The sequence below is a fragment of the Acinonyx jubatus genome, chromosome E2 (genome assembly GCF_027475565.1).
Source record: "Acinonyx jubatus isolate Ajub_Pintada_27869175 chromosome E2, VMU_Ajub_asm_v1.0, whole genome shotgun sequence".
NCBI classification, from domain to species: Eukaryota; Metazoa; Chordata; class Mammalia; order Carnivora; family Felidae; genus Acinonyx; species Acinonyx jubatus.
The window spans coordinates 50455152-50476609 of NC_069396.1; the positions used below are offsets into that span (position 1 = coordinate 50455152).

Genomic DNA, 21458 nt, shown 5'->3' on the forward strand with positions numbered 1-21458 from the left:
TCTGACCTGAGACCTCTGGGTTCTGAGCTATGATGTTGCTTCTAAGCTGGGATCTCGGGTCTTGGTTCAGGGTCGGGGCCTCTGGGTTCTAAGCACCAGCGAGGACAGAGGGCTGGGTGGGAAGGGCGGGGGTCTGGTGGGAGGTAGAGAGGGAGAGGGGGGCACAGGGTGGGACACAGGAACACAGTTTGAGCTGCATCTTTATTGGAGGGGAGAGGCGGTGGGGTTTCTGGGTGTAGGGGGAGACGGGGCCTCACTCGTGGTAGTGCGGCCAAGTCCGGATGATTTCATAGAGTTGGTCCCCTGGAGAGAGCGTCCTCTGCACATCCCGGTGTCCTTTGACCTCGTATGTGGGGCTCAGGGCTCCCTGAGCCACACCGCAAGCCAGCAGACTCTGGGCAGCCCTGAGGGCCCGGGGTGGGGGTGACCGCTCTGGGGGAGGCAGAGGCAGGAGTTAGGCTGCCGCTTCGTGGAAGGGCAGAGGTAGTGTGGGGCAGGGGTTCCATTTGTTCCACTCTGGCCCACTAGGGCCCAGAACCGGGTCTGCCAGTCCCCTCGCAGGGACTCAACCTTACTGTGCCTCAGTGTCCTCCTCTGTGAAAGGAGAGAGTGGTGGCACCCACCCACAGGGCTGTGGGACAATAAAATGAGTTCTTTTAGGCCAACCCCCCCCCCCGCAGAACAGTGCCTGGCACAGCTGAAGCCCTCAGCAAGTGTCCAGATCGGAGCTCATTCTGCCTCCTCTGCCCCCAGACCTCGGGGTCCTACCCATGAGGGCAGCAATCAAGCACTTCTTAGGTGCCAGGGACCTGGCCTAAGAACTTTTATGGAGATGAACCAATCCTAGCCCAAACGGGGGTTGAAAAGAAATGGCCATTATGCAAAGGAGGAGAGGAGGCTTGGAAAAGCAGTCAGTTGGCCAAGGTCACAGAGGCGCCATCCCCCAGACCCCATGTCTGCCCCTCCATCCCTACAGCTGGACGCTTACCCATATAGTTACCCATGAAGGAGATGCCAATGGACATGGGGTTCCAGGTGACACCCGTGTGGTCGCCCTTGATGTCCCAGCCCCGGCCCTCATACACGAGCCCATCTTCTCCAATCAGGAAGCTGCGCGGGTGGGTGGGAGGGTGGGTTTGCTGAATGAGGGAGGGCATCCTGGGGGAGGACGCCCCCCCTCCTCCTCCACTCACCCTGCCCCCTACTACTCAGGCACAATTTCGCCCAACACCCTCTCTCCCTCCCCTCCCCTCCATCATCTTCTGAAATAATAGCAATGCCTCTGGCCCCTGCCACGTGCCTAGCACAGCTCTACAAGCACCATTTGTCACCCTCCGGGCAACCCTTGAGTCCGTACTGCCCCCACTCGGCAGAGAATCAGAGAGGTGGGGACATCTGCCTGCAGTCACACAGCCAGATAGGGGCCAGAGCCCAGATTTTCCCTCCTGGGTCCCTGGGACTCCCACCCACGTGATCCTATTCTTTGCTTCCTCCCGCCTCCCGGGAGGATTTGTTGAGCTCTTGATTTGTTGAGGCGGGTGCTGCTGTCCCCATCTTAAGCTAAGGAAGCACGAGACTTAGAAAGGGAGGGGATTTGCCAAGGTCACGCCCCAGAGACCCCTGCCTCTCAGAACTCTCCACGGAGAAGCTCTTCTGCCCTTGGCCCAGCCTGCTTCCTGTTTCCTGTTCCCTGCTGGGGTACACCGAGTGACAGGACCTGGGACTCAAGCATTGGTGTCACCACCAGATACAGACCCTGGAGTCCCAGCATCTACCTCTGGGAGGTTTCCAGGCCTGGCGGCAGATCCTTAAGACTCATTTGACATGTCTTGATTGGGCGAGTCTGACTTGGCCCGTTGGAATTAACTAGAAGGTCAGCATTTTGATGTTGCAAATACCTGCTGCCTCAGCCCTCCTGCTCAAAGGGTTTCTTGTGATGTACAGAATGTTGGAACTTCAGAATCTTGGGTCCTGAATCTCACGCACAGGAGGCCAGACTCGGAATCTGGCCTGGAAGAGACTAGAAATTCCACAGTGATGCTGGCCCCCAGGACTGGGCTGGTTAAGGCCCTGCCCCAGCCCCTGGTACAGGCAATTGGCATTGGCTAGGTTTGCGTGAGATGGTTGCCTCTAATTTAAACCGTCAGCACCGCCACCAGGTGGGGACAGCGAGGAACCCTTCTTACAGGTCAAGAAACTGAGGCTCAGAGAGAGAATGTGATGTGACGAGGGAGTTCCAGGACAGTTGGATCAGACTCTGAATCCTAAAATCTGAGAAAGAGACTTCAGTCTGCTTTTCTATAAGGCAGTTCAAGGCCAGCGGCTGAAGCTTTGTCTTCACTACTTCGTGGAAACGCTCAGAATCGGAACCCCTCGGTCTCGGAGGAGACAAAACCCGGAAGCTGGAGCCTCTGAACTGTGAAATCTTGAGCCAGAAGAGCTGAGGATTCCCTCGGTGGCCTCTAGACTTCCAGCGAGGTGCCCAGAGTCCCCAGCCTCACCCCAGCCCTATTTGAAGCAGTCTCGAAGGGTGGAGCCTGGCAACCTGGATTTCCAGTAAGGTGACTGGTGCTTACGGAGGTCTGAGAGCCCGTCGGGTTCAAAGTTCAAAGGCTGCGGAAGCCTTTGTGTGGGACCCCCGCCTGTCACCCCGGAAAGGGAGCTGGGGTTTCTGCCCTTACCCACCTGTAGTCTGTTCTCCCCACGGCCGCCAGAGGGAGCTTCTTTCCTCTCGCGGGCTCACAGCCCTCCCGTGGCTCCCGTATACCGTGGCCCACGAGGCCCTGTGCCGTGTGTCCCAGCCCGACCCGGTCCTCCTCATTTCATGTCACTCCTCCCTGCTCCCCCCAGCCATCCTGACCTCTGCTCTTCAGGCATGACCCTCTCACTTGGCCCTCACAGCCATTAATTACTCCTGCTCGGTCCCCTGCTTACCCCTCTTCCCGCACGCCCCCCCCCCCCGAGGCAGAGCCCCCTCAGCCCCCCTGTTTTCTTTCTCCATTGCTTCCACCACCCTCTGAATTCATCTGGTTGCCTTCGCTTGTTTCCCACCTGTTCCTCCTTGTGGGTCTTGAAATCCCACCGGGCCAGATTCGCGCTGTTGACGCGTCCCGGTCCCCACACCGGCACAGAGCCTGGCACAGTGCCTAAGGGCGAGCGTCCATGAACTCGGGGGGGTGGGGGGGGGGTGGGGAGGGGGCTCCCACCGCATGCCCGGTGGCGTCCTAAGTGCTTTGCGTGTGTGTGTGTTGGCTGATTTAGTGACCAGGTGGGCCACAAAGGAGCTGACTGCAGAGCAGGGACAGGAAGCCAACGAGCAGAGAGCGCGCATCGGTGCCCGGATCTCGGCCGGCAACCAGCGGAGACTGGAGTTGGCCCCACGCTTCCCCAGCCTGCTTGTCCGCCTCCCATCAAAGGTGGCAGGCTTTGTGAAGGGACTCCGGTGTAGAAGACGCCTTCTTTTGCGTTGGCGAAGTCTGTCCCTTTCTCCGGGAGGGGGGGAGGGGGATGGGGGGTGGGCAGAGCCTGGCCTTCCAGCCCCGCCCCCTCGTCCTCTCCCCACCCCCCACCCAGGCCCCTGAGGCCGCCCGCACATGCGCAGTGCTGTGTGCCGACCCCAGGGAGAAGCCAAGGCCACCGAGGGGCCGAGTAAGCGGCCCAGGGTGTCAGCCAGGCGGCTCGAGATCGGCCCGTGGCCGCTCGGGCCCGCACACCTTTCCCTACACCCGTCCCGGCTCCGCACTCACTTGTAGCCCACGTCACACCAGTTCAGCGTCCTCGAATGGTAGGTATGCAGGTTCTGCACCTGCTTCAGGCACGAGGCCGGGCTGTCGCAGTGGCTGCCCGCGGTGTGCGACACCACCACGTAGCGCACGGGGTGTTGTAGCTTCTCCCCGCACTTGGACGCGGGGGCCTTCCATTCCCTCCGGGGCACTATGGGGCAGCAGGAGCCTGGGGCTTCTTCTCCAGGCGCCCCGAGGCCGAGGCCGAGGAGAGCGAAGAGGGCCCAGGTGAGCAGCGCGCAGCGGCGGCACATGGCGGGCGGGGCGCGGAGGGATGCCTAGGAGCTCGCGGCTGGCGGGCGGGGCCGCCTTTATCTGCTGGGGCAGGAGGTAGGGAAGGCCTTGCTTCACCCCCGGGCGGGACGGGCGGGTCACACCGGACCCCAGATTCTGCTTCCTTCTCTGGCAGGGCTGCAACAGGATGCGGTGGGGGCCCGGGTCTCATCTCTCTTCCTCCCGGAGGGACTGAGGTAACAGACGCCCCCCCCCCCCCCCTGTTTGTAACTGACGTATAAGGAGCACACAGTTTTATGTTAGTTTCAGGCGCACAAGGTCGTGAGTCCACCATTCTGTGCCTTACTCAGTGCTCGCCACGATAGGTGTAGCCACCCTGGGGGGACGCAATGCTATTGCACTCTGACTTATTATTATTATTATTTTTAAGCTTATTTATGTATTTAGAGAGAAAGCGAGCGCATGAGCCTGGGAGGGGCAGAGAGAGAGAGGGAGACACAGAATCCGAAGCAGACTCTGGGCTCTGAGCTGTCAGCGCGGAGCCTGATGCAGGGCTCAACCTCACGAGCCGTGAGGTCATGACCTGAGCCGAAGTCAGACGCTCAGCCGACCGAGCCACCCAGGCGTCCCCCAAAGCTCCTGTCTTAAAAACAGGTCATTCAACCCCTGCAGCAAGCTGAAGATGTCACTAGTGGGAAGCCCATTCCACCGCTGAGGAAACTGAGGTGGGGGAGAGGGGACCTCTCCTTGCTGAGACAGAGGACATGGGAGAGCCTGGTGGCTCACAGCCGGCATTCAAAACCAGGCTGCCTGCGTTTGAATTCTGGCCAACTTCCAGGGCGTGGGCTCCTGCCAGTGACCCTTCTGTGGCTCAGTTTTCCCCACCTACAAAATGGGAATAATAATATGAAGTCCCTGACCAAGAGGATCCATGTGGAATTCAGTGGGTTGAGAAGGGTTGAGCCCTTAGAAGGTGTCTGGCTCCTGGTGCCACCTAAGGGCCACTGGGACTTGAACTCATATCTGCCCTCGGTGGTAAGCAACATGATTTACACGGGTGTCACCCGCAGCTCCGTCCTGCCCAGGAGGGACTCAGGGCCACTCAGTGGCTTGAGATCACCTGTTGGGGCAGAAGGCTCTCCTGGGGGCCTCCGCCCTGCGCCGGCCCCCTTTCCTAATCCTTCCTAGAGCAGCTGGCGAGTTCAGGGCTGAGTCCCTCTTTTGCTCTCCCTCTTTTCCTTCCTTCCGCTTTAGTGGCTTAAAAAAATTTTACAAAAGTAGCAGGTGCTGGCTGTACCCAAACTGATACCAAATGTTTATTGTTATTAAACAGTAGTAAAGATTTTACTTTTAAATAATCGCTACACCCACCGTGGGGCTCCAGGGGCTGGAACTTGCAACCCCAAGATCTAGAGTCACATGCTCTATCGACCGAGCCAACCAGGTGCACCACCCCCCCCCGGCCGGCTAAACTCACCAGCTCTGTCCACGTGAGGTCACCAATGACAGTGCGGTACGTTGTCTTCTGCCGCGTTGTCCACGCTCCGTCTGTGCTCAGATCCGTGATAGCGAAGGGCACGCCGGGCATCGCTATGCCCTTTTCATGAATTCGCTCAGCACATGCTTCCCGCATGTTTGTGAGATAGATATTACTATTCACCCCTTTTGCAGCCAAGAAAACTGAGGCCCAGAGAGGTGATCACATATGGGGAGAAGACGGTGATGCCTGGGGTCAGCCACAGGCTTCCTGGACTCCAGAGATGGAATTTTAAACCATATTCCACTTCCTACAAACACGTATAAGACCATACACACACACACACACACACACACACACACACACACACACACGGTCTTATATATGATATATATATATATATATATATACACACACACACATATATATAATTTTTTTAATGTTTATTTATTTTTGAGACCCAGAGAGAGACAGAGCATGAGCAGGGGAGGGTCAGAGAGAGAGGGAGACACAGAATCCGAAGCAGGCTCCAGGCTTTGAGCTGTCAGCACAGAGCCTGATGCGGGGCTTGAACTCACAGACCTCGGGATCATGACCTGAGCCGAAGGTGGACGCTCAACTGACTAAGCCACCCAGGCACCCCCCAATTTTTTTTTATCGTTTATTTACTTTTTGAGAGAGAGAGACAGAGGTGTGAGCAGGAGAGAGGCAGAAAGAGGGAGACGCAGAATCCGAAGCAGGCTCCCGGCTCTGAGCTGTCAGCACAGAGCCCAGTGCAGGGCTCGAACTCACGAACCACGAGATCATGACCTGAGCCGAAATGGGAACGCTTAACCAACTGAGCCACCCAGGCATCCCTATATATATTTTTAAATAACGGAATGAAATCATGTGCATCACTTTGCCTTTCGTCACCTACTATCTCTTGTGCATCTCGCCAGGTCAATGCAGCTAATTCTAATTCAGTCGTCGTAAGAGTTGCATAGCATTTCATGCTGTGGGCTTACCATTTTGACACAGTCTTTGCTTTTTTGGAGCTTTGGAATTCTTTTTCCCGCCCCCATGCTGCACAAAATGTTATCAGACATCCAGCCCTACCTGCTGAAGCATCTATAAATGATAAATATAGACTTTCTAAGTCAAAGACTGTACGTATTTAGTAGTTGTTACTAGATTGTTTCCCCCAAAGGCTGTTAAAAATCCATATTTCTACCAGTGATGTATTGGAGTCCCCATTCACCCCAGAAGAGGGCACTATCTCTTTGTAACTTTAAATGGCATTTTTATAACCACTCAGGAGATTATTTTTCTATGTTTTCTGCCCGTTTGGATTTGTCTTCTATCAATTGCCTGTTACCTCCCTTGTCCATTTGAAAAATAAATTGGGCTGGGGTGCCCGGCTTGCTCAGTTGGTGGAGCACACAACTCTTGATTTCAGAGTCATGAGTTCAAGCCCCCACGTTGGGTGTAGAGATTCCTTAAAAAAATTCTAAAAAATAAATAAATAAATCGAGTTATCTTTTTGTTACCAATTTGCAAAGTGAAGAAAAGAATCCCATAACTAGTATTGTTGAGTCGTTGGGTGTGTACATTTTGTGTCTCTTTTAAAAGCATTAAGGAATAGCATACATGTAGCAAAATGTACAAAGTTACTTTTAAAATATGGTTAATAGAATTAATAGCGTGAAGAACTGTGTTCCTTTTCACACCGTGAATACAGGATGTATCCAGCAGCCAGATCAGGAAATAGAACTACATCAAAATTTGTATTTTATTAAAAAAAATTTTTTTAACGTTTATTTATTTTTGAGAGGCGGAGAGAGATTGAGTGCAAGCGGGGGAGGGGCGGAGAGAGAGGGAGACACAGAATGGGAAGCAGGCTCCAGGCTTTGAGCTGTCAGCACAGAGCTGATGCGGGGCTCGAACTCATGAACCATGAGATCATGACCTGAGCCAAAGTTGGCCGCTTGACCAACTAACTGAGCCACCCAGGCGCCCCCACCTCAGCTAGGATTTATAACTGCATATGGTGTGAGGTAGGGGTTTAAGTTGATGTCTAAATGGCTAGCCATTTGTTCTGGTGCTATTTATTAAATAGACCTGGTTTTAAATATCAGCCCTGCCCCTTATTAGCTGGGTGGCCTTGGGCAATTAGGCAGGATTTGACATCGCTGACCACATCCTTCTTGAAATGTTCACTTTCCTCAGCTTCTGTGTCGTAAGACTGTCTTGATTTTCTTTCTGCTCCTCAGCTGGTCTTTTCCTCTCCCTCTTCGACTCATTCTTCCTTCCTTGACCATTAGACTATTCTTTTTTCTGCTGGGTGATTTTCCATCCGGGTAATGGCTTCAGCCACCACTAAAATGCAAGTGACTTCTAGGTGTTTGTGTCCAGCCTGGAGTTTTCAGATGAATTCTGGAACTGTGTATCTTCCTGCCTAGTTCACACCTGTACTTCGATGCCCCACAGGGACCTCCCATGAATATTCCTAAAATGGTTTATGATTTTTCTCCTCCAAAATCAGCCCTCTTCCAGAGGTTCCTGTCTAAGGGAATGACATGATTGTCTTCCAGGTACAAAAGCCATGCATCAGAGCATCATCCTTGACCAAACTCTACCGTGTCCCCTCTTGTGTTGAGTACCCCAGCCCATAGCAGGCGCCGAATATATACTGAATGACTGGTAAGTATCCAGCTCACTCCCTGGTCATGTTGGTGTTATCGCCCAAATATCTTATGAATCAGACCACCCTGGTTTATTTCCACTCTCCCCACCTGGGTCCAGTCACCGTCTCCTTGCACCTGGATTTTCTCCCACCCCCTCGGTGACTTTCCAGCATGCACCTTGGCCCCCATGAGGCCGAGGCTCAGATCTGATCAAGCGACCCTCAAACATGAGTCACCGTTTTCTGTGGCTTCTCACGACTCTTAGGATGGACCCCAAGCACTTTGCCAAGGCCTGCCTTCAACCTAGTCTCACCCAACTCACTCCTGAGGCCCTCTTCCCCTAGCTTCCCTGCCCTTCTTGCCGCCCTTGAGGATGCTTTGACTACCCTGTCCCCAGGGGACTTTCTCCGCACTGTGTGCAAGCTTTATTTATTTATTTATTTATTTATTTATTTATTTATTTACATTTTTAGAGAGAGAGAGTCTGAGAGCAGGGGAGAGGGGGAGAGGGGGAGAGAGAGAATCTTAAGCAGGCTCCACACTCAGCACGGAACCTGACGTGGGGCTCGATCCCATGACCCTGGGATTGTGACCAGAGCCAAAATCAAGAGGCGGACACTCAACCAACTGAGTCACCCAGGAGCCCCTGTACAAGTCCTAAATGGGGAACCTTAAGAAATTCAGGAACTTTGTACCTTACCTTTAAGATTACAAAACATGAGGGCGCCTTTTGTAAAAAGGCAGGAATATGTACACATCGGATTGCTTACTAAGCATATAGTCTTCAGCCAGGTAGTGTGAAGTATTCCTGTGTTAGAATTTTATTTATTCTGTATCTTGTCAGCCTAAGAGTGGGACATGCCCTTGTGAGCATTTACAAGAGTCTCAATGGGTAATTGTCATATTACCCCTAATCCTGAGAACTGTATTACTAGGGTATTTTTTAAATAGGAAATTAAATCTACCCCCTGTACCTTTTAGGATGTTGACTTTTTAACTATTTAATTCACCAACTGCCTTTATTTGATCTTGTAGTTAATTCAGCCATTATAAAAACTCCTCAGATTCTCTGGCGGCTAGCAAAAAAGCATTCGTCTTCGTTGTATCAATAATGAAAGAAGACTAATTAAATGCTGATTAGAGGGGCGCCTGGGTGGCGCAGTCGGTTAAGCGTCCGACTTCAGCCAGGTCACGATCTCGCGGTCCGGGAGTTCAAGCCCCGCGTCAGGCTCTGGGCTGATGGCTCAGAGCCTGCAGCCTGTTTCCGATTCTGTGTCTCCCTCTCTCTCTGCCCCTCCCCCGTTCATGCTCTGTCTCTCTCTGTCCCAAAAATGAATAAACGTTGAAAAAAAATTTTTTTAAATGCTGATTAGAGCAAAGACAAAGTTCGAAGACAATGCAGAATCCCCATTTTTTTTTTTCCTTGACATTCCCAGGCCTGGAATGCTCACCTCCCCCTCACACACCCCATCCTGACTGTCCTTCTGTGTTGCCTCCTCAGAGGTGACAAGTCCCCCTCTTTGCTTTCCCCACATCAACTTCTCCATATTTATCACAAGGGTACTTATTAAGTTATCTGTTCAATTCTTGGATTAGTTTCTGTCTCTCCTGCTATACAGTGAAGTCTATAAGTATTGTTCAAATCATGACACTCAGGAGAGAAAGAGGGAGCTATTGATAATTCTGCTGGGTCAACAGGCCCACGTGGGCTGTCCCAAACAATCCAGGATGTATAACCACCCCATTTAAAGATAAGGAAGGAGCTTTATTCTCTCTGTCACATACCATTATGTCCCTGATTCCTTGCACATAGTTGGTGATAAGATCACATACTAAGCCATCCTTGGTTTCTTCATCTGTGAAATGTGGTTTTAAAAAAGTTTTTTTAATGTTTTACTTATTTTTGAGACAGAGAGAGACAGAGCATGAACAGGGGAGGGGCAGAGAGAGAGGGAGACCCAGAATCGGAAGCAGGCTCCAGGCTCTGAGCTGTCAGCACAGGGCCGGATGCGGGGCTCGAACCCACAAACTGTGAGATCATGACCTGAGCCAAAGTCGTGCGCTTAACTGACTGAGCCACCCAGGCGCCTCATGTTATTCGTTTTCTTTTTCAGTTTATTTATTTATTTATTTATTTATTTATTTATTTATTTATTTTGAGAGAGAGAGAGAGAGAGAGAGACAGAGAATCCCAAGCATGCTCCATGCTGTCAGCAAAGAACTCACAGCGGGGCTTGAACTTACGAAACGTGAAATCATGACCTGAGCTGAAATCAAGAGTCAGAGGCTTAACCGACTGAGCCCCCCAGGTGCCCCCGTTGTTGTTCCTCTTTTCTGGGGAAGGGGACTGCTTTCAGTCTGCCCCCATCTCCATCCAGGACTTTCTACAGGTGTCCCCTCCCTTACATGGGCTCATTCAGGCCACCTCTGCTCACAAGTGATCGCAGCCCCCTAACCTGCCACCAAGACCCTTTTAAGTAACTCCCTTGGAATTTCGAATTTTCACACCTCTTAGAATTCTGCCAGGAACCCGGAGGCTACCAGAGAGCAGGGCCCTGGCTCCCAAGTTGTAGCCCATCCCTCCTCTTTTTAAACTCCTCTTCCCCTTCCTACCATGCAGGCCTCCTGCGCATGGCATTGCTGGCCCCAGCGCTGTCCACAGCTTCGGAGACAGGGCGCCCCTGGGGTCTAGAGGTGCACACCCGATCCCCTTGCTACATTGACCCAGGGAAGAGCCCCAGGCAGGTTTTGGAAGGAGACTGGGGGCTGCCCATTCAGGGAATTCTGGGGTCTCACGGTTCCATAAAATGTCCAGAAGCAGGGACACATCTTGTTCCTGGCGATTCCTGGCCCTGCGGGGGAGACTCGGGCCTGTGTCTAAGGGCAGTTGTGATGCTAATTCCATTGCACAATCTTTATTGAGGACCTATCTTGTGCCCCACCTGCCTGTTGTAGGTGCTGGGGATTCAGCCGTCAGTAAAACGGAAGTTCTTGCACACACTTTCAAGTGGGGAAGTCACACAGTAAATAAAGAAACTAATAATTATTTAAAGCAGTTCCAGATATACTGTATTTCACGTGGGTGGCGCGACTAGCGTTAGGCACGGCAGGTAGCGAGCGCCCAATGTCACATCATCATCAGCTCTGACCTTGGGCTTGGTTTTGGCGCTGGGAAAAAGACGCGGCACCCTTCTCGGCGGTTCCCTCCTCCCACCGCCAGAGGGCGCGCCGCCCCCGCCTGTCCTCACTCTGTGCCGCACGCCTTTCCCTAGTCTTAATTGCAGTGGGGCAGCCTCTTAGCCTCGCGTGGGACCTGTTCTGTGATTTTCCTGGGGGCCTGCCTGTCCCAGGGAGTGGTTTGCTGCTAATAGCCGCAATAGCAACCCAAACCATGAAGAACTAAGAGCCAAGAGTTACTGAAATTTTGTTGATTCCACAATGCCTATAGACACAATCAGCTAGGATGCAGAGAGGAGGCTGTTGGGTCAGAGGGACCAGGGTGAGATTGGGGACCAGGGGGAGAGAGAGAATCCCAGACGGCCTCCCCACTGACAGCACAGAGCCCAATGTGAGGCTCGAACTCACGAACCATGAGACCATTTCCTGAGCCCAAGTCAGACACTGAACTCGCTGGAGCCACCCAAGTGCCCCAATAGCAGACACTCCTGGAGGCCTATACCTACACCCATGGAAACTTCCGGAAGCCAGTTTTCCACCATGAGGGAAGCCACAATTAGTGTGGTCAACTCTTGAGAAGGCAGAGAAGATGCAGCGAGTCTGATAATATTGCCGGGCCTCCGGATCTAGCCTCACCTAGTATCAGCCCTCTTAGGAGATTCTTCTGCCCTTTGACACTCGATAAGCTAGATAGATTTTTACTAATTTCTTCTTTCAGCCTCTCAACTGACTAGGACTGTTGTATTTATTGTATCTTTGAAAGGTTGTGTGATCTAATGGCTATGGAGGGTGCAGAAATGGTCCTCCTCAAAGATGTCCACGTCCTGGGGGCGCCTGGGTGGTGGTTCAGTCAGTTGAGCGTCCGACTTTGGACGCTCACGTGCCACCCACGTGCGCCCAGATACAAAAACCCGGAACAAAGTACGAACAAACCAGGACCCAAAGTGTGTCACGAGATGCGGTTTAACCCGGCAACCCAGGGTGTGCTTAACTTCCAAAACCCAATCGGTGAAGCATGAGTGTTTGTGTCTTGTGTATGGAACAGCTCGGGGCGGCTTGGCAGGATAGGGCAGGTCGTGGTTTCCACCCGGGGCCGTCAGTGATTCGTTGACTTAATGTTGGTACCTGCCAGGCCACAGCGCCTTCTCATTCCTAAGGGATTAGGATGCAGATTTGGCAGAGGATGGAAATGCAATGGCCATCAAGTAACTTTGCAGCTACAGTTGATTCTTCCGTGGGCTCCTAAGCAGACCGATGTGGAAGAGTGGCCTGGTTGACAGGGAGATGGGCCCACAGGGGTAAAGACCAAAGGACAGCGGGGGTGTGGCCACACCACAAAAGGCCTTGGAGCAACTGGGACCCGACTATTTTAAGGACTGAGATGCCAACTTATGAGGAAAACTTCAGAAAGTCATTATTAAGGAGAGTGATCCTGGGGGGGGGGGGGGCGGGGATCCATGGGGAAAATGGGTGGTGGGCAGTAAGGAGGGCACTTTTCGGGATGAGCACTGGGTGTGGTACGTAAGGGATGAACCATTGGTTCTACTCCTGAGGCCAGGATTACACTGTATGTTATCGTGAGAATTAAAAAAAAAAAAAATCTGTATTATGCAAAAGTGAAAGAAAAAAAAAAAAGAAGCCGGTGTTGGCATAGATTTCCTCTAATTTGAACTGATATTGTTGCTGTTTGATACAACACTAAGGAAGTCGATGATTTGGGTTTCTGAGAAAATCACATGAAGGGCCACTTGGCGGTGAAGGCAGATTCTTGTCCAAAGTCCAACTCCCAGGTTTCTGCCTGGCCTGGAGATTTTTAAAGGGGTTTAGTCAGTTAAGGGAGCACAGTGATCTGTGACATTTCTGGCTTAGGCACAGAGTCTGTGATGCCAGCTACTGAGTCAGCTCAGTGCGCAGACGTTGTACAAGAAGTTCTAGTTCCTTGGTGCCTGGGGTTTGGGCAGGTTGTACAAAAAGATCATTCCTTAGTGTCCAGGGCTTGTGCAAGAGGACCGTACTCTGTTCTTTCTGCAAAGGAGGGCCAGGTCTACAGATGCGGAAAGGGAGATCAGTGAAGTCATCTGTGTGACCTTAAAAAGAAACATTTCGCGAAAAGGTTGCTGAGCTAATCAGGAAGTTTAAGAGGAGCTTCAAAAAGACTTGCTGGCCTCTGTGGCCTGAGAAAGTCCTGGTCCCTTATTGCCCAAGGCCAGCGATCTCAAAGAAAGCAAACGAGTTCTGTTAACAAATCAAGGGCCTTGAGTCAACAGGCAAGGAGTGTGTTACCTGGAAGCAAGTTAATCCTTGAGACTGGCCAGGCTGGAGGGCCGTTACAGCCTGATGCATGCATATAAATTAGCCCTTCTCCCCTAATTTGGCAGGAGTCTGTGTGGGTTGGTATTTGCTTTTTCTGTTTTCTGTTTAAACATGTTTTTCAATGTTTGTTCATTTTTGAGAGAGAGACAGACAGAGAGTGAGTGGAGGAGGGGCAGAGAGAGAGGGAGACACAGAATCGGAAGCAGGCTCCAGGCTCTGAGCTATCAGTACAGACCCCGATGCAGGGTTCGAACCCATGGACCGTGAAATCATTACCTGAGCTGAAGTCAGATGTTTAACTGACTGAGCCACCCAAGTGCCCCTGTTTTTTTCTTTTTCTTTTTTTTAATGTTTTTTAAATGTCTACTTATTTTTGAGAGGGGGGAGGGGCAGAGAGCGAGCGAGACACAGAATCTGAAGCAGGCCCTGGCTCCAAGCTGTCAGCACAGAGTCCTATGCAGGGCTTGAACCCACGAACCACGAGATCATGACCTGGGCCAAAGTCAGACGCTTAACTGACTGAGCCACCCAGGCACCCCATTTTTTTTTCTTTTTTTAACAAGGAACGCTTCATGGATGTGCGTGTGTTCCTCATGCAGGGCTCTGCTTATCTTCTCTGTATCGTTCCAATTTTAGTACATGTGCTGCCCAGGCAAGCACTGTGTGGGTTGGTATTTGCACACGCAGGTTTCTGCAATGCCTGCCCGTGCCCATGGCACCCTACCAGAAGACTCATCTATGGGGACACACTGCTCACACAGAACAGCTGATGGGAATACAGACACAGAAGAACTCCATTCCTGTCTTCTCAATGAATTAGTTGGGTGCTTCATTCATAATTCTGAACCTACAAGCAAGGAGTTCCTGGCCACGTGGAAGAGAATGTTCTGGATAAACCATACAACTCACTGGAAAGCCAAATCATAAATGTTGTTAGCAAGGAGAACGAATCTCTGTATAATTAAATTATCTTCATAGAAATCCCATGAAACCTAGGGTCAAGCAAGAGGCAAGGCTGATTGAGTCAGCCAGTAAAAACAAAAACAAAAACAAAAACGAAAAAACCATAAGCGGGGGCGCCTGGCTGGCTCAGTCAGAAGAGCCTGTGACTCTTGATCTGAGGGTCATGAGTTTGAGCCCGCATTGGGTGTAGAGATTACTTAAAAAAAAAACACAAAAACTTTAAAAATATCTTTAAAAAAAATAGAATCCAAGTTCTTATGTCCTCAAACGTTTCTATCCAAACTGTTTCCAGGGGGACCCGGGGGGGGGCTCAGTTGCTTAAGTGTCTGACTTCAGCCCAGGTCATGATCTCACGGTCCATGAGTTTGAGCCCCATATGGGGCTCTCTGCTGTCAGCACAGAGCTTGCTTCGGATCCTCTGTCTCCCTCCCTCTGTCCCTCCCACACTCGTGTTCTGTCTCTCTCTCTCTCAAAACTAACTAAAGAGTTAAAAACAAAATGTTTCCAGGGATGGACTCGACTTGGATAAGAAATACGCTGGGGCCCCCTGGTTCCCACGGTATTTACAAATGCATTTACTTTATTGTACGCTTACAAGCATCAGCCGGGGGAAGTGTTGTTACCTCCTCGTGGGCGGAGCGCACTGAAGTTCTGAGACACTCAAGTCATTTGGCAAAAAAAATCCCACAGCTTGTAAATGGTAGCGTTGGGCCCCTAAACCCATGAGAGAGAATTATAAGCGTATTATTTAAAACTACGAAGCGGCTGATGCTGGAAACTGCTAACAGGATTGGACTCAGGAGTACCAATGGGGATGGAGGTCAAGAGGAAGGGAGTCGGAGTTTTGTTTGTTTATTTATTTATTTAAAAAGAAATTTAATAGTTATTTTTGAGAGAGACAGCGTGTGAGTGGGGGAGGGGCAGAGAGGGAGGGAGACACAGAATCCGAAGCAGGCTCCAGGCTCCGAGCCGTCAGCACAGAGCCCAGTGCGGGGCTTGAACTCACGAACCATGAGACCATGACCTGAGCTGAAGTCAGACGCGGGAAGTGAACCCACAAACTGTGAGATCATGACCTGAGCCAAAGTTGGACATTTAAGTGACTGAGCCACCCAGGTGCCCCTCCATTTCTAAAATAAGGTAGTATGATACATACCCCTTCAAAATCCCAAAGCACACAGGTATTTTTTACAGCTGCCTACATTTCCATTTTACAAACAAATTGTAATTTATTTCATTTGTCTCCTTTTGAAGGCCACCTAAGCTTTCCCAGTCTTACCCTAAAAACAAGACAATAGACTTTAAAAAAATTTATATATATATATATATATATATATATATATATATATATATATTTTTTTTTTTTTTTTGAAAGAGAGAGATAGAGAGGGGCAGAGGGAGAGAAGGGGACAGAGGATCCAAAACAGGTTCTGTGCTGACAGCAGACAGCCCAATGTGGGGCTTGAACCCACGAACTGTGAGATCATGACCTGGGCCAATGTCGGATGCTTAACTGACTGAGTCACCCAGGCGCCCTGAGATGATAAATATTCTTACACTTAAGTCTTTGTGTACATATTAGAGTGCTTCGCCAGTAACAACATTAAAAGGGGAAACTGTGAAGCAAATTGTGTGCGATACACTGAGTCATATGTAAAGGGAACACTGAAACAATATACCAATTGATTATGTCCTACATTATCAAGAAATATGAGGTAGGATGGGCCCAGGGTTTTAGTTCCAAGTGTTAAAACACATTCTGGATGGCCTCCAATGTGCAGTTTGCAAGCCCTCCAAACGTGCCTTACATAGGCATTGGCAACATCTGGGTAAGGCTTTAACCTCTGTAGTATTCAGCCAATGAGGAACTAGGGGAGGGGCTTATATGCTAGGAAGTAAATCGTCTGCTGTAACTGCCCCAAGTGCACCTGTCCCTCAGACACCTGCTTTTGCAAGAACGTTGATTAAAGACTTCACTGTACTCCAAGTCTCCGTGTCCCTCCTTTGATTGGGTCGGTGGGCTTATTTCTAACACAAAGTGTCTCCTTTCTTTTTATTCATGGCTTAAAAGAACAACAATCATTTCTTTTCTTCACAAGTATACAATGTGGGTAGGCTCATTTCTCCTTCCCACAGTATTAGCTGGGGTGGCTTGATTGGGCCTGGAGGATTTGCTTCCAGAACATCTCATTTGTGTGCCTGAGAAGCTGGTTCTGGGTGCTACCTAGGAGCTCAGTCTAGGAATGTGGGTAGGGACCTTAGTTCCTGCCCACGTGGCTACAGATGCTTCCTCACAGCCTGGCAGCTGAGCTCCTTGAGCAAGTATCCCAAGAATCTGGGACAGTAGCCACAGGGCTTTAAAAAAAATTTTTTTTTAATGTTTTGTTTATTTTTGAGACAGAGACAGAGCATGAGCAGGGGAGGGGCAGAGAGAGAGGGAGACACAGACTCCAAAGCAGGCTCCAGGCTCTGAGCTGTCAGCACAGAGCCCGACTCGGGGCTCAAACTCACAGACCGTGAGATCACAACCTGAGCCAAAGTCGGACTCAACCGACTGAGCCACCCAGGCGCCCCGCCACAGGGCTTTTTTAATGACCTTCTCTTAGTATTGTTTCTTTGGAACCATCCGGGGTTAAGATAAATGTGGGGTGTCACCTGTGATGGGGTTTTGGAGTGATGGGAGTTCAGAGCTGATGGGCAAGAAAGAATTCTTGAAGCATCTTTGGTGCAAAAGGGTGATTTTATTAAAGCACGGGGACAGGACCCATGGGCAGAAAGAGCTGTGCTGGGGTTGTGAGGAGTGACTGCTTATATAGTGTGGAGTTGGGGGGAGGTGAAGTCAAGAGGAAGTTTCTTAAAGGGATTTCCATGTGCTGAAGGAGACACAGATTACTGGAGGCCGGGCTATTGTCAAGCTAAGGTTGTTTTTCCTTCTAGCAAAGCATTAGCATTAAGACAGTAGGGGGTTCCTGGAGATTCAGCTATTGATAAGGTTGCCTTTTTCTCGTAATTTACTAAGATATTTGCAAACTGATGGAGATTCAAGTCCTGCATGACTGTGACCTCTATCAGTTAACCATTGGTTTTCTCTCCCTTTCCTTTGTCCTTGGGTAGCCAGGAGTGACTGATGTATCACACACATCCCACCTTGTGGGGGGTGGTTTGTGGGGCGTCAGCCTGCCTTATGCTCCCTCATCACCTGTGTCATCAGACAACATTGTTTATCATTGAAAAGACCCCTGACCAGACTAAGTGGATCGTCAGTGGGCCCGTAGCCTACGTAGCCTGGACTGTTTTAAAAAAAATGGTTTAAGGGGCCACCTAGGTGGCTCTGTAGGTTAAGAGTCGAACTCCTGATTTCAGCTCAGGTCATGATCTCACAGTTCGTGAGTTCAAGCCCTGCATGGGCTCTGCGCTGATGTGTGGAGCCTGCTTGGGATTCTCTCTCTCCCTCCCTCACTGCCCCTCCCCTGATGGCTCGCTCTCTCTCTCTCTCTCTCAAAAATAAATACATTTAAAAAAAAAGGTTTAAGAAATACGTTTTTGTTTTCCTGGGTGAAGTTTCTTTTTTCTGAATATGACACTTGTATACTTTGGAAGCCACCCTCATGGGCTGATACAAGCTGATGGTTCCTTTCCCGTATGAGGATCTACATGTGAGATAGTTTGCATCTCCAACCACGTGGCCTACCCCTTTCAACTGGGCTGCCTGTTTGGGAGGCCAGAAAGGACCACCTAGATAGTTGCAAGGCATCCCCATAAAGATGTGTCTAACGCTGTCATGGTGGCATGTTGGGTTTCCCTCCTATGTCCTCTTAACTCTGCTCTGCTGAGCTTAAGCCTATTGTGACTTGTGTATGTGAACTGAAGAAATCGGCTGCTGTGACACATAGTGGTTGTGAATGGAAAACAGACTAGAAGAGAGAAACTCAGTGTAGCTTCCAAGACAGGCAAGCGTTGTGCTCAGAAACAAGAAAATCCACCCAGGAAAACTGAGACTTCTCTCTTAAGTAGTCCACAGGTTATGCAGGCCCTCTGGACCTATGGGTCCATTTGCTACCAGAAACTGGGTTCACATCTTGGCCTCTTGGTAGTGTTGAACCACAAGACAGAATGAAGCCAAAGAATAGGGAAAGAAAGGGTTTTATTTTCAACGAGGAAAATGCGGTGGATCTTTGGCGGCGGAAAAATCATCTTAACATGACTGAGTCCAGGCCAAAGTCACTAGGTTTGGCAAAGGTCAGCATTACCAATTCTCTGGCTCCTTGTGGTCTAGTATCTGAGTGCTCAAAAGGGCTTAGATCCCACAAAGATTACTCCTTAGTGTGCACAAGGCTGTCTTCACATATGAATGAGCACTGGGAGTTTTAACTCTGATTTATTGCCCTGATAGGATTAGTCAACCTCCTGGCTGTTTATTCTTACATTGTTTCATAAGATGGCCCCGGGGGCCTAAAATGACTCTCCTTGTGTCCAGAAAGCTATGTCTGTCATTCCTTTTCCAGGGATCTCTAACTCCAGTCACATAGTCGCAGTTTTCAGTGCGGATCAGGCGAGCTCTTAAATGATAAACAATGTTGCCTGATAACACAGCTGACACTACGCCTTTATCTTAAACCACGACGGTTCCAAAGAAACAGTATCCAGAGAACATGCCTGAGGTCAACTTCCCAAGGAGAAGGGGGTAAAACTTATCCTGAACCTATTTGCACTCACCTCCGCCCCAACCGTGAACTTGGATGAGCAAATGTAACACAGATCACGAGGACCTTACTATCCAAAGAGGCATCAACGGACTCGTCACGCCTTGGATTGGTCTGTGTTTTGGATCATTTCGTTTTTATAGGGGTTATAACAGCATCCAATGGTGGGATCAAGGGCGGGTTTAAAATGCACCAAACACAGCAGCATATAGCATTTACCCTGTCACTCAAAAGGCCCGCGGGGCACCCTTTCCTGGGATTTCGCAGCCCAGCATCCCCAGCAGTCCCTCCTTCTGGCGGGAGGACGCGGAGCATGCGGTGCAGCGCCGCGCCGCAGTGCGCAGGCGCCTCCAGCAGAGCTCGCTCATGCGCACTGCTGCGGCGGAGGGAGCTGCCATGTTTCCGTCGAGGTCGCGCCATTAGGCTCGCAGTGCGGTCGCTTTTGCTGCCCCTGGGGCTTCCTGGACTCTGGGACTCTGCTGAGTTAGTGGCTGCGACTGCCCTCGCATGGGGCTGTGATCCTCCTTAATGGTTTCCGTTGGCGGCCCCGGGGCCCCGTCAGGGCTCCGCCGCCCCTTGGAGTCCGGGGAGAGTCGTGCCGAGCGCAGTGCACCTGATTTTGCCTCCTGGGGGGGTTGCACAGGTGCATCTCCCATGGGGATGGAGCCAGCCTGCACCCCTTTACCCAGACAGATCCCAAGTTACACACGTGAGGTTCGGGCCCTCATACCTGCGTCTGCCCCCATCCAGGCACTGGCGTCCCCAGGCAGTAGCCCTCGCTTTGCATAATCCCACGCCTCCGTGGCTGGCAGTGGCCCATCTGCTGTAGCTGCATGGACATCTGCATGACGCCCGCCAGCCTAGCTGCCGCTGGACTTTGGTTGCTGACTTTGCAAGGTTGAGAAGGAATGTAAACACGCAAGCGGAATTGAGGCGCTTGCCCCCCATCAAAGGAAGTTCAGGTGAGAGATGTGTGTGCGGGTAGAAGCCAGAATGCACCCAGAAGAGGAGGAAGCAGCTTTAAATATTTGCAAAGCTCAGGGAGTGTCAGTGCTGGGCCACCATGATGGTCCTGATGGAGGAGGACCCACCGCTGTAGGAGCCTGGGGAGCGATAGCAGTGAAGCTCAGAGGGTTCCGAGCTCCTACGTTGGTGGGTTCGGAAACCAAGTCAGAAAACTGGGAGAAGGTGCATAAAAGCGCGTGCTAGGGAAAATAAAAGGCGCCCACGTCCCTTCCTTGTACGCAGGCTTCCACTTTTGCGGAGGGCCAGAGCTAGGAGGGAGCGTGACACGTAAGCTTAAATCAAGGTGGTTGCTTTCACTTTTACATACTTCTGGACATTTTCAATTGGTCAGAAGAAGATATTTACTAAATAAAAGAGGCCATTCGGGGCGCCTGAGTGGCTCAGTCAGTTAAACGTCTGACCTCGGCTCGGGGCATGATCTCACGGTTCGTGAGTTCGAGCCCCGCGTGGGGCTCTGTGCTGACAGCCCAGAGCCTGGAGCCTGCTTCGGATTCTGTGTCTCGCTCTGTGTGCCCCTCCGCTGCTTGCACTCTGTCTCTCGCATTGCCTCAAAAATAAACATTAAAGAAAAATTAAAAAAAAATAAAAGAGGCCAGAAAATTTCATGGCATTTCACCTTTTTATCCAGGGGCAGGGGAAGAATCAGGAAAAAATCGAAAAGGAAAGAGGTGTGAAAACAAAAGCTGCTTTGTAATTATGTTTCATGTCATGCTTTGTTCATTGAAATGGTCCCGTTTAAGTGGGTTTTTTTCAGCTTTATTGAGGGATAATTGACAAACGTATGTATGTGTTTAAAGTATACAACGCAATGATTTGATATACAATGTAGTGCGGAATTATTACCAAGATCAAGATAATTAACACATTCATCACCTCACACAAAGTTAACATTTTTGGTGTCGTTAGCCTCAAAAGTAGATGCTGTCTGTTACTTTACCAGCAAAAGATGGGTTTATTGGGGGGAATAAAAGAGAATTGCAATCCCAGACAAACAAGCTGTGGCAAAGCCACAGGCAAATCCAGGGAGCAAAGGAGAGGCACGCTTTTTTTTTTTTTTTTTAATGTTTTTATTTATTTAAAAAAAAATTTTTTTTCAACGTTTATTTATTTTTGGGAC

General features: G+C 50.5%; 1 protein-coding gene, 1 long non-coding RNA gene and 1 other non-coding gene across 4 annotated transcripts; 1 reads left to right on the forward strand and 2 right to left on the reverse strand.

Annotated features, from left to right (window-relative positions):
• Positions 1-26: 26 nt before the first annotated feature.
• Positions 27-4226, reverse strand: PGLYRP1 (peptidoglycan recognition protein 1). Of its 2 annotated transcripts, none has more exons than XM_053210494.1 (3): positions 3747-4226; positions 1001-1110; positions 27-432 (listed from the first exon to the last, which is right to left on the reverse strand). In XM_053210494.1, the coding sequence occupies exons 1-3, from the start codon at positions 4034-4036 to the stop codon at positions 254-256; spliced, it is 579 nt and encodes a 192-aa protein (XP_053066469.1). In that variant the 5' UTR covers positions 4037-4226; the 3' UTR covers positions 27-253. The 2 variants fall into 2 exon arrangements, with proteins under 2 accessions (XP_053066469.1, XP_026893657.2); XM_027037856.2 differs by having other exon boundaries at positions 60-432; positions 989-1110; positions 3747-4219.
• Positions 3196-9112, forward strand: LOC113593427 (uncharacterized). Its single transcript, XR_003413588.2, has 3 exons — positions 3196-3784; positions 4192-4252; positions 8067-9112. It is a non-coding gene; the product is annotated as an uncharacterized LOC113593427 (long non-coding RNA).
• Positions 9113-14203: 5091 nt separating this feature from the next.
• Positions 14204-14309, reverse strand: LOC113593470 (U6 spliceosomal RNA). Its single transcript, XR_003413648.1, has one exon. It is a non-coding gene; the product is annotated as a U6 spliceosomal RNA (small nuclear RNA).
• Positions 14310-21458: the final 7149 nt, after the last annotated feature.

Bases quoted from the DNA above. Each gene is read 5' to 3' on its own strand.
- PGLYRP1 (XM_027037856.2), bottom strand. From the start codon at position 4,036: ATGTGCCGCCGCTGCGCGCTGCTCACCTGGGCCCTCTTCGCTCTCCTC. The intron at 1,111-3,746 runs GTGAGTGCGGAG...CCACCCGCGCAG, and splicing joins TGGTGTGACGTGGGCTACAA to CTTCCTGATTGGAGAAGATG. The intron at 433-988 runs GTAAGCGTCCAG...TGCCTCCCCCAG, and splicing joins CTTCATGGGTAACTATATGG to AGCGGTCACCCCCACCCCGG.